Genomic DNA, 13,150 nt, shown 5'->3' on the forward strand with positions numbered 1-13,150 from the left:
TTGTGACTTTTGTACACGTTTTCTAATTACTTTTCTGTGAACCTGAGAATTTCTGATGGAGAACTAGTAGAAATAATTACCAAATTGTTATATTTAAGAACTACCTGGAGATCTTTTTAAGCATGTCATCTTTGATAGCGCCCTCCCCTCTGAGCCACTAAGGTTCTGCGTTCTGTATTTTAAAGGGTGAAGGCAGCTTGTGCCAACTCCCTCAAAGGAAAGTTGGCTGTAAAGTAATTCGCTCTGTGCCAGGCCACACATTGGGACTTCAGTGTCTGCCTCCCTGGGAGCTGTCAGCCAATCTGAAAGGAGAGATTTGGAGAGCAGAATAGGAAGGTATCATCTTTGGAGGCGCGGGGAGGGGGGCCTGGTTGCATAAAGGGGACCACCCCTCCTGTAGATGGTACCCCTTCCTGCCTGTTAAAAGTACAGCAGGTGCTATCTCGGGCCCTACATTCATCCCTGGAGCATCTCGACAACAAGGATACCGACGTCAGACTCCTGTTCATTGACTACAGGTCCGCCTTCAACACCACAATCCCAGACAAGCTCCTATCAAAGCTCCAAAACCTAGCACTTGGCTCCTCATTCTGCAACTTGATCCTTAACTTCCTGACACACAGATCCCAATCAGTAAGGATAAACAACACCACCTTCACAGTAGTCCTCAATACCGAGGCCCCCGCAAGGCTGCACACTTAGCCTCCTACTATAATCCCTATACCTGCAGGACTGTGGCAAAATTCGGCTCCAACTCTGATGACATGATCCCAGTGGGTCAGATCACAAACGACGAGTCAAGTATACAGGAAGGAGGTAGAGAACCTAGTGGCATGGTGCAAAAAACAATCTCTCCCTCGATTGTCACCAAAACTAAGAAGCTGGTCAGTGACTTCAGGAAGCAAAGTATCGTACACAACCTTGTATTAATGATGCCAAGGTAGACCGCTTCTAATTCCTAGATCACCAACAATTTGTCCTGGTCCACCCACATTGATGCTACGACCAAGAAAGCACAACAGCACCATTACTTCCTCAGGAAATTCAGCATATCCAAAATGATTCCTACAATTTTTATAGATCACAGAAAGCATTCTATCTTGCTGAATCACAGCTTGGTATGGCAACTGCTTGGCCCAAGACCGTAAAAAAACAACAGTTGTGAACACAGCTCAGTCTATCACGCGAGCCCACCTCCCATCCATTGACTCTGCCTACACCTCCCACTGCCTGGGGAAAGTGAGCAGCATAATCAAAAACTTCTCCCACCCGGGTTATTCTCTCTTCCAACCTCTTTCGGGCAGAAGATACAAAAGTTTGAGAATACGCACTAAGGTTCAAAAACAGCATCTTCCCTGCTGTTACCAGACTCCTGAATGACCCTCTTATGGACTGAACTGATCTTTCTACACCTTCCCTACAGTTGTAGCACTACATTCTGTCTGCTGCACCCAATGTTTGCATATACACCATGTAAATACATCAGGTATTCCTGTATGGAGCAATCTGCCTGGACATAGAACATTTGGTTATGTAAACTTTGATTGCTCCTTCCGCACAACCCTCCAGCAACGACAAACTGTGACAGCCGTGTGTACCATCTACAAGATACACTGCAATAACTCAGCAAGGTTCCTTTAGACAGTGCCTTCCAAACCCATGACCACTACCACCTAGGACCAGGGAAGCAGATATCTGGGAACCCCACCACTTGGAGGTTCCTTTCCAAGCCAGTCACCACCCTGACTTGGAAATATATCGCTGTTCCTTCACTGTCGCAGGGCAACATCCTGGAACGCACTCCCTAACAGCACTGAGTGTACCTACATCTTGAGGATTGCAGCAGTTGAAGAGGTCAACTCCTCTTCTGAAGAGCAACTAGGGATGGGCAATAAATGCTGACCGAATCAGTGATGCCCACATATTTAGAGTACTAGCTAGGAGCTTTTTCCATGCTTGCTGGTGTCCATGGCTCTATCCAACACTTGCCTGAGTAAGGGTGTAGGTACTCTCCTGCATCAATGTTGGGCAACCTGCAGTCCAGGGGTCACATGTGGCCCATCAGGGTTGAGTACAGCTCACGTCAATCTTTGACTGTTGCCCACTTAGAGTTGTGACATTCTGCTGATTTCCATCTACGTAGTTTTTTTCCCTACCAGTATGACTGAAATGATGCACATTTAAAAAATAAAATAAAAGTACCCAATTCATTTTTTCCAATTAAAGGGCAATTTAGCGTGGCGAATCCACCTATCCTGCACATCTTTGTGTTGTGGGAGATGAAACCTACGCAAACACAGAGAAAATGTGCAAACTCCAGAGCTGGGATCGAACCAGGGTCCTCGGCGCCATGACACTGCAGTGCTAACCACTGAGCCACCGTGCTGCCCTGAAATGATACACATATAAAGTAAGGGCAAGTGAAGCGAGGTGCCTGCTCTTTGCTCACATTAATTGTGAGAACCATGTGTCCAATTATTTTTTTTTACCACTTGAAGTTGATAGTTCTATTAGGATATGAATGATTAAGCATTTTCTACAGCTCATCACAAAATATTTGGTGTGTATTAAATGTATTTAATCTTGTTCACTAACTATAGTCCTTAAATAAGCCCTATTTCATACTTGTAGCTCACTGAGATGAAGAAGGGCCTCATATACAGCCCACTGGCCTACTACAAGGCTATGATGCCCATCACTGCAGTGGGGATGGTACTGTACTATTGTACTATCCCACATTAACCCAATTTGTGCCAGATTATTACTACATACTTGTCAAGATCATTGTTATATTACTTGCAGTATACCAAGATGCTCTTCAACTCAATGTTGGTAAACACCCTAGTCGTCCAATGAAAGCAAATAATTTTATTGAATAATTAAACAATTAACGTGAGTTCGATTCTTCAATACTTCTACTAGCTATTGAATAAACCTGATAGAATAAAAATAAACTTTGATTAACTACACTTGCACTCTGAGCTAACTCACACAAAGAGGCGTGAAAGCAGATTCAGTCTGTTTTTATACTCCTTGCTTGTGCTGCCCTCTAGTGATCATTTAACTGTAATGGCTATATACATTAACCCTTTCTGTATATAGATATGCATATCACTACATTTCCCCCTTTTTTTGTGTTACATATTTTGTGTTTCCTGTAAAGAAAATTGTACATCAAGAAACAATGCTGTGGGTTGCCCGGGAGTGGGGAGAGTGCTCTGCCGGTACAGCATTTCTAGTTTGGTGAGGAGAGTGACAGCTGATCTCGCAAGGTGGGATGGTCTCCCTCTGTCACTGGCGGGTTGGGTACAGGTGGTTAAAATGATCGTGCTGCTGCAATTTCTGTTTATTTTTCAATACCTGCCGATTTTCCTGCCAAAGGCTTTTTTCAGAGAGATTGAGGGAAGGTGGCCAGAGTTAGGAAGGTGCTGCTACTGAGGGGAAGGCAGGCAGGGGGTTGGGGTCTTCCGAACCTGATGTATTACGACTGGGTGGCGGATGTGGAGAAAGTGCGGTGCTGGGTCAGAGGGGTTGATTCCCAGTGGGTCAGAATGGAGGAAGGTTTGTGCAGGGGATTGGGATTGAAAGCACTAGCAATAGCGCCGCTCCCGATAGCCCCGGGAAAGTACTCGCGGAGTCCGGTAATAGCTTCATTGAGAATTTGGAGGCAGTTTCGCCAACACTTCGGGTTGGGGGCAGGGTCAAGGGAAATGCCAATTCGGGGGAACCACAGATTTGAGCCAGGGAGGTGGGATGGAAATTTTCAGAAACGGGAGGACAGGGAGATTAAGATACTAAAAAATTTGTTTCTTAGAGGTCGGTTTGCAGGGCTGAAGGAGCTTGAAGCGAAGTAAGGGCTGGAGCAAGGGGAAATGTTTAGATCCATGCAGGTTCGAGATTTTGTCAGAAAGGAGATCCAGAGCTTCCCGGTGAAGCCAGCCTCCACATTGCTGGAGGAGGTACTGACGACAGGGGGACTGGAGAAGGGGGTAGTGTCAGCGGTTTATGGAGCTATTTTGGAAGAGGAAAATGTGAAAAAGGAGAATAAAAAAATATCTTAAAAAAAAAAGAAACTATGCTGTGAATATATGTACAAGTTGTAATGAATTATACACAGCCAATTAATACTTAATTAATGAGTCCAATGTTGACAAATTCAAAAGGTTGGGTTTTCTTCTTCTGCTGCATCTCCTTGGTTGACGTGTTGTTGAAGTTTTAATGTCCTTGTGAGCATTGTCAGGTGGTTTGTTGACATTCAAGTGCTGTTTGGTGAGTGATTCCTGTAGATTCGACATGGGAAAGATCAGTGTTGGAAGTTGTACTTTCAGTAGGTCTCGCCGATTTATGTCGAAAAAGCACACCCTCTGCAGACTTGACAATGTATGATCGCGGTGCTGCTTGGCTGAGTACTGTGGCTGGAGCAGACCATCCTCTTTCTGGATTTCTCAGTCTAACAATGCCATCCTTCATTTGTGGTTTTAGTTGAATTGCATGCTGATCATAATATTGCCTTTGTTTGCTGCGTAGCTGTTTGATCTTGTTGAGTATATACGATTGATCAGGATCTTTGAGTTGAATTGTAGGTAACATTGTTCTAACGTCTCGGTTAAAAAGCATCGGAGCTGGTGATAGCCCTGAGCTTAATGGTGTTGCTCTGTATGAAATGTCGGATTACGAGTCATTCGCCTTGTTTATAAGTTGCTTGATAATGTGCACAATTTCTCAACTTTCCCATTCAACTGTGGAAAGTGTGGACTCGAGATCACATGAGGAAAGTTGTACTGATTGGAAAATTCTGTCCACTCCCAGCTCGCGAAGCAAGGACCATTAGCGGACAACCGTGTGTGGAATCCCATGCCTCAAATGTTTCCTTACAAGCCTTTGTTACATATGAGGAAGTAAGATTCGGAAGTTTCATCATTTCAGGAAAATTTTAGTAGTCTATGTTGAGAACATAGTCACAAACCTGTAGCATGAAACAAATCGATGCCTACTTTTGTTCACGGTGACGTAGTTAACTCATGTTGCTGGAGAGTCTCTACTGTGCCGGTTGATGTTTCTGACAAGTGGCACATGTCATGATCATGTTGGTTATCTCTCTGTTAATACCAGGCCAGTAAACTACCTGCCATGTTCTCATCTTACATTCCTTGATTCCAAAATGTTCCTCATGAATCTTGCTTAGCATCTCTGATCTTAGACTCAGCGGAATGACAATCTGGTCATTGCGTAACAATAGTCCATCAACTACTGTCAATTCTGTCTATGTTCTGATACTGTGGACACCATCCCTTTGCCAACCATGCTGGAGATGATGCATCACTCTGAGAAAGGTTGCATCTTTTTGCGTCTCTAGACGAATTTGTTGCAGTTTCTCACCAGGTGCAGGAGATTCTGGACTTTTGTGCCCTTTTCATGGTGATAAAACTCCAGATATTGATTCAAGCTTTGTTCATGCGAAATACATTTTTCAATCGTGATTTTAAGCGTTAAATCGTTTTGACTTAATAATTCTTCCCTCAAACTTTCATCCCAAATTCCACATACAATCCGATCCCTTATCAGCGAATCATGCAAATCAGCGAAGTTACATGACTGTGCTAGCAACTTTAAGTCGCTGACAAAGCTTATGATCGGCTGGCCATTTTTCTGCAACCTTTAATAAAATCTAAATCTTTCCAAGATCTCATTAGTCTGCATCTTGCAGCGGTCGTCAAACTTCACGATTATCACATTAAATTTGATTTTGTCCTCCCCTTCAGAGAATATAAAACAGTTCTAAATTTCAATAGCTTCCTGACCTGCCAGGGACAGTAGCAGTGCTATTCTTCTAGTTTCAGAAGCAGTGGCCAAATCATGCACTTCCAGATATATTTGGAACTGCTGCTTAAAAAGTTTCCAATTTGAGTTTAGATTACCGGTAGTTTTTAGTTGACGTGGAGCTTGAAAGTGGTCCATCGAGTCGATTTGTTCTTCGAGGATCCGAATGCTGCGAAGTCTTCCAAAGTCGAATAGTCGGTCCGAATTTTCTTGTCTAATCTTACACTCGTAGTCGTTCAATCAAAGCAAATAATTGAGTAACTAAGCAATTAACTTGTGAGTTCGATTCTTCAATACTTTTACTAGCTATTAACTAAACAAGATAGAATATGATTAACTACAATACAAGTTCTTCTGAAATTATATTTATAAACAGAAGCATGTGGGTAACGTGGCAGAGCTATTGTCTGCTGTTCAGCACTGAACCGAGGGGCGGAAATTGAGGGCTGCACCAGCGCATTTGGATCTCGATAAAGGGTTTGCGCCCTACACTAGCGGATGTGGATCATGGGGAAGGGGTTGCGCCCTACACTAGCGGATGTGGATCATGGGGAAGGGGTTGCGCGCTACACCAGCGGATGTGGAACTGGGGGAAGGAGCTACGGGCTGCACCGACGAAAGTCGACAGAGGGGAAAGAATTAACTGCACTGACGGAAGTGGATCGAGGGAAGGTATTGCGTTTTGCAATGGCGGAAGAGGGTGGCGGGGAAGGAGTTGTGCGCTGCACGGACAGAAGTGGACTGGGGGGATGAATTAAAGTACTGCACCGGCGGAAGTGGATCCAGGGGAAAGAGTTGCGTGCTGCATCCGGCGGCGGAGATAAACTTGGGAGGGAGTTCAGGGCTCCACCGGCATGGAAGAAGCTTCAAAAAGAAAGAAACGCAGTAAAAGTGAAGGTAAAAGACGGAGAGGAGGGAAATGGGGAACGGGGTAATTCCGGAAGGCGGCCCCGGTCTGTTGGCCTCAATGCGGGGAGGGAGCCTGGATCTTTGCAGCATTAATGTGGTAAAGGTGGAGACATTGCCACCCCGTAGTCTCTCCATAAATGCCTGGAAATTAAGAATAAAAGGGGAAACAGACCAGAGTTACAAAGATTTTATTACATATTTGTTATAGTTTATTTTATTCTCAGAAGTTTCTCCGCAATGTTTCTGAACACAACACTGGCTCATTTTAACGAACATCTCCATCACTTCTGGCTAACAGTAATCTCTGAAACATGATCCTCTACATAAGGCCACACTTTTCAGAATTCATGTACGCCACTCATAGAATAGTTACAGCGGAGGCCATACGGCCCATTGTGTCCATGCCGGCTCTCGGCAGTTAGAACCTCTTTTCCTCATGTCACCATTGGCACTTTTCTCAAGGGCCTTAAATCCGTGCCATCTGGTTCTTCATTCTTCCACCAATGGGAAGAGTTTCTCTCTGTCAGTTTCTCTCATTTCAGACCCCTGAAACTTTTGAACCTCTGTCAAATTTCTTCTCAACCTTCTCTTCTAAGGAGAACAGTCCCAGCTTCTCCAAACTGTCTACATAATTGAATTCCTGGAACCATTCTCAAATCTTTTCTGTACCCCTTCTAAAACCTTCACAGGCTTTCTGAAGTGTAGTGCCCTGAATTGGACATAATACTCTAGTTGAAGTGGAACAAGAGTTCTATAAATGTTCAAATTAACTTCACCAAAGGTCATGCCAGCTACCAGAGACAAGCCTCCCATGATCTTTGTTTTAAAATTATTTTTATTAAATTTTTAACCTTTCATACAAAAGAATATAAAAGACATGAACCATAACAAACATTCTTTGACAAGATTCCATGAATAAGCACTTTTTACTTCCCCTCCCCTTGCCCACATGGGTTACCCCCCCCCCCCCCCCATAAATAAGTAAGCCCCCATCTCCCTTAAACTCTCGCAGTGATCAATTCTTTGAAATACACTATGAAAACGGTCATCATCTTCAATAAAACCCCTCAATCGACCCTCTCAAGGTGTACTTCTCGAGACACACAAACTCCCTCAAATCACCTTTGGCGGTTCTGCCATCCTCCAGTCCAAGAAGATACGCCTCCGAGCCGCCAACGAAGCAAAGGCCAGGACATCAGCCCCTGCTCCTGTCTGCTGTTCCTGCACTTCAGAGACCCCAAAAATTCCCCTCTACAGTCAGGATCACGACATGATGTCAAAGAAGGACCCCCAAAACCTCTCCAATGTGCAGCACAACCCGAACATGTGCGGGCCCTCGTGACCAATGCTCACACCTATCTTCTGTCCCAAAAAATACCTTTAACTGAATTAGGCTCAGCCTCGTGCAAGTCAATGACGCATTCACTCTCCTCAAGTGTACCCAAATTATCTCCTCTTTAAAGATATCCAGTTGTTCTGTTACAATTCTGCCTATCAATCCCAGTTCCCAGTGTCTAGCCACTCCTAGCAGAGTATTATTAATTTTCACTTGCTGCACACAGCTAAGGTGTTATCTAGACGGAATATATATGCGGTGATATTATACTGTAATATGCATTATGTATGCCGTGATAATATGCAATACGCAGTATATATGCAGTGTTAATATACAGCAAATGCAGTGATAATATACTGCAATAGGCAGTATATATGCAGTGATAATATACTGCAATATTTAGTATATAGGCAGTGATAATTGCTGCAACGCGCAGTATATACGCAGTGATATTGCATATATACTGCATATTGCAGTATATTATCACTGCGTACGTCTGCATATTGCAGTATATTGTATATATTTCACGGCAGCATGGTAGCATTGTGGATAGTACAATTGCTTCACAGCTCCAGGGTCCTAGGTTCGATTCCGGCTTGGGTCACTGACTGTGCGGAGTCTGCACATCCTCCCAGTGTGTGCGTGGGTTTCCTCCGGGTGCTCCGGTTTCCTCCCACAGTCCAAAGATGTGCAGGTTAGGTGGATTGGCCGTGATAAATTGACCTTAGTGTCCAAAATTGCCCTTCGTGTTGGGTGGGGTTACTGGGTTATGGGGATAGGGTGGAGGTGTTGACCTTGGGTAGGGTGCTCTTTCCAAGAGCCGGTGCAGACTCGATGGGCCAAATGGCCTCCTTCTGCACTGTAAATTCTATGATTGCAGTATATTGTAATACGCAGTATGTACATAGTGAAAGTATACTGCAACTACTGCAATATGCTGTATATACGCAGTGATAATATACGGCTACGCAGTGACAATATACTGCAACTATAATAATCTTTATTATTGTCACAAGCAAGCTTACATTAACACTGCAGTGAAGTTACTGTGAAAATCCCCTAGTTGCCACCTGGCGCCTGTTTGGGTACACTCCGGGAGAATTCAGAATGTCTAATTCACCCAACAGCACTTCTTTTGGGACTTGTGGAAGGAAACCGGAGCACCTGGAGGAAATCCATGCAGACAATGAGAGAACGTGCAGACTCCGCACAGACAGTGACCCCTGCCGGCAATCGAACCTGTATCCTGATACTGTAACGCAACGGTGCTACCCACTGTGCTGCCGTGCCGCACTAAACATTTTGAATCACAGCCGCTGCGAGCAGGGCATGCTTAATATACACAGTGGTAATATATGGCAATGAGCAGTGATGATATCCTGCAATTACTGCAATATGTTGTGTATATACACAGTGATAATGTATAGCAATATGCAGTGATAATATACACAATATGCTGTACATACACAATGATAACACGCAGTACATACGCAATGGTAGTGTACTGCAACTACTGTAATATGTGATATATAAGTAGCGATTATATATGGCAATATACAAATATATATGCAGTGATCATGTGCTGCAGCTACTGCAATATGTGGTATGTATGCAGTGATAATATACAGAAATATGCAGTCTTCCTGGATATTTCTTTCCATTGGATTTATTGGCCTATGTTTAGAAAAGTTGGCAGCTGACTTGTTTTAATGTTTCAGTTCTGAAACCAGTGTGTTGTCTGACCCTTTTCTCCTGATGTTGAGGTGCTACCACTCTTTGTGATTGTCCTAGTGTCGACCTTCATAAAAGTTCTGGTCAGATCAACTGAAAATCTGCCAGATACTACACATCGGTGTTACTCTACTTTATAGTTTTAACTTTGTGTGTAAAAATGTTGCAACAAATACTACTTAAGATTTAACATTTATAAACTTACCGTATTCAAGCAGATTGTAAAACATTTTTAATTTATGAAAATGTTGAGCAGAACTCCAATGCAATGAATGTGTGAGAAAAGTGAATGTTTGTAATTTGCAGCTGCTAATTTGTCGCCTTGTGTTTTCTATAGTAGATGAAGCTGAGCTGCTGACAGTACCAGAGGGATGGAAGGAGGAACCATTCACCAAAGCAGACAACATTTATGGCCTGTTGGAGGAGAGCAGTTTTGCTACTCTCTTCCCCAAATACAGAGAGGCTTATCTGAAAGAATGTTGGCCGTTGGTCCAGAGCGCTCTGAAAGAACACGTGAGCCCATTTATGTACTACTTTTACTCTCCTCCACTTATGTAAATTATGTTACAACTACTACTGCTTCGGCAACCTGCATTTATGGTGCCTTTAATTTAGCCTTTCCAAGACATTGCGCCCAAGCTGAATATTGAAGGGCTTTGGCATTTAGTAAGGAGAGGAAGCTAGGAAAAAGTAGAGGGGTGGTTCCAATAAATAATTATGGTTTTCACAGTAACTTCATTGTTAATGTAATTCTACTTCGGATAAAGGTTATTACTATTATTATTAGCTCAATAGAGAGGAGTGACCTACATTCAGGAAACCAGGATATAGGGATGTTTTGAGTGGAGATGAAAAATGATAAAGGGGTGAAGACACTTGTGGAAGTCATGTACATGCCCCCCTAACAGTAACCACATGGTAGGGCAGAGTAAAAAGGAAGAGATGATGAGAGCTTGTCAGAAAGATATGGTGATAATCATGAGGGATTCTAATCTACATACATAAAATCTGCAGATGGGAAAAGGTAGCCAAGATGAGGAATTTGTAGTGTTTTAGGGATAGTTTCTTAGAACAGCCCGTTCTGGCACCAGCCAGATAATAGGCTGTACCAGACCTGGTATTGTGGACGAGACAGGATTAATTAATGATCTCAGTGAAGACGCCCCAAGGTAGCAATGATCATAATGTTTGAATTTTACGCTCGGTTTGAGGGACAGAGAGTAGGTGCGATGCTAGTATTTTAACTTAAATGGGGGAAAATATAAAAACATGAAAGCGGAGCGAGCTAAAGTGAATTGGCAAATATGCTTAAGAGGTGGATCAAGAGAGGTTCAGTGGTAGACATTTAAAGGGATATTTCAGAATGGACAAATTCCAATGGAAAATAAATATTTAAAGGGTCAGATTGCCATCCCGTGGTTAACTAAAAAAGTTAAAGTCAATATCAAACTTAAAGAAAAGGTGTATAATTGTGCAAAGAGGGTGGCAGGTCAGAAAACTGGACAGAGTATGAAGGACTAAACGTTTAGTAAGAAGGGAAAAAATTAAAGAGTGTGAGACCTAGATAGCTAGAAATATAAAAGCATAGAAGTGTTTCAATAGATACTTATAAAAGAAGAGATAACAACTGTTGGTCCTATAGAGAGACCAATTGGGGAATTAATAATGGAAAATAAGGAGTTTCCGTCTTGGCTGTCTCTGGCAAATGAATTGAAGGGTATTTTATATCTGTCTTCACTAGAGAGCGTACAAGTAACATCCCAGAAATAGCTGTAAATCAGGAATTGGAAGGGAGGCAGAACTCCGGAAAATTACAATCATCCGGGAAGTGGTACTGAGCAAATTGTTGGAGCTGCGGGTTGACAAATCCCCAAGTCCTGATGGATTTCACCCTAGGGCTTAAAAGAAGTGGCGAGTGAGATAGTTGATGCATTGGTTTTAGTTTTCCAAAATTCCCTGGATTCAGGAAGGTTTCATTAGATTGGAAAATAGTAAATATTCAAAAAGAAAGGGAAGCGGGCAAATACAGGTCAATTAACTTAACATTTTCGCTATTATATATGTTAGAAGCTATTATTAATAAGATGCTATGGCAGGGCAGTTAAAAATATCTAGTGCAATTAGGAAGAATTAACATGGTTTTGTGAAAAGGAAATTATGTTTGACCAATTTATTGGGAGCCAATTGAAAGAGTTATATTTGCTGTGGTTAAAGGTGGATGTACCTTATTTGGATTTCCAGAATTGCATTTGATAATGTGCCACATAAAAGGGTATTGTGAAAAATAAAGGCTCATGGTGTATTGGGTAACATATTGGCATGGATAGAAGGTTGGCTAGCAACAGGAAACGGAGAATACGCATAAATAGATATTTTTCTGGTTGGCAGGATGTAACTAGTGGTGTGCTACAGGGATCAGTGCTGGGGTCTCAACTTTTTACAATTTATATAAATGACTTGGATGAAGGGACTGAAGGTATGGCCGCTAAATTTGCTGATGACACAAAGAGAGGTAGAAAAGTAAGTTGTGAAGATGACAGAAGGAGGCTCCATAGACATGAAGATAGATGGTGAGTGGTCAAAGACCTGGCAAATGAAGCATAACGTGAGAAAATGTGAAATTGTCCATTTTGGCGGGAAGAATAAAAAAACAGCATATTATCTAAATGGTGAGAGATTGCAAAGGTCTCAGAAGGATTTGGGTGTCCTAGTGCATGAATCACAAAAATTACAACAAGTAATTAGGAAAGCAAATTAAATGTTATTGTTTATTGAGAGGGGATTTCAATAGAAAAGTAGGGAGGTTATGTTTCAGTTGTACAAGGTGGGGCCACATCTGCAGTACTGCGTATAGTAATGGCCTCCTTATTTAAGGAAATATGTCCATGCACTAGAAGTAGTTCGGAGAAGATTTACCTGATTAATACCAAGAATGGGCGGGTTGTCTTATGAGGAAAGGTTGGACAGATTATGCTTGTATACACGAGAGCTTAGAAGAATAAGAGGCAACTTGATTAAAACATAAGATGCTGAGGGGTCTTGACAGGGTGGATATGGAGAGTATGTATCCTCTTGTCGGATAATCTTGAGCTAGGGGTCACTGTTTAAAGATAAAGGGTTGCCCATTTAAGACCAAGATGAGAATTTATTTTTCCGAGGGTAGTGAGTCTTTGGAACTCTCTTCCTCAAAAGGCAGTGGAAGTAGAGTCTTTGAACATGATTAAGGCAGAGCTAGATAGGTTCTTGATAAGCAAGGGCGAGAAAGGTTATGGGGAAAGGCAGGAATGTGAGGTTGAGGTTACAATCGGATCAGTTATGATCTTATTGAAAGGCAAACAGGCTCAAGGGGCCGAG

At 42.6% G+C, this 13,150-nt stretch overlaps 1 protein-coding gene across 1 annotated transcript in view; it reads left to right on the plus strand.

The window, feature by feature from the left end:
- The first annotated feature begins 6,558 nt into the window (after positions 1–6,558).
- Positions 6,559–13,150, plus strand: part of krr1 (KRR1 small subunit processome component homolog) — a 49,724-nt gene continuing 43,132 nt past the window's right edge. Inside the window, exons 1-2 of the mRNA XM_072484919.1 lie at positions 6,559–6,717; positions 10,134–10,309. Coding sequence (XP_072341020.1) covers positions 6,675–6,717; positions 10,134–10,309 — 219 coding nt within the window. The 5' untranslated portion in view covers positions 6,559–6,674. The remainder of the gene's footprint in view (positions 6,718–10,133; positions 10,310–13,150) is intronic.

This window comes from Scyliorhinus torazame, chromosome 19 (assembly GCF_047496885.1).
Source record: "Scyliorhinus torazame isolate Kashiwa2021f chromosome 19, sScyTor2.1, whole genome shotgun sequence".
In the NCBI taxonomy this organism is placed as follows: Eukaryota; Metazoa; Chordata; class Chondrichthyes; order Carcharhiniformes; family Scyliorhinidae; genus Scyliorhinus; species Scyliorhinus torazame.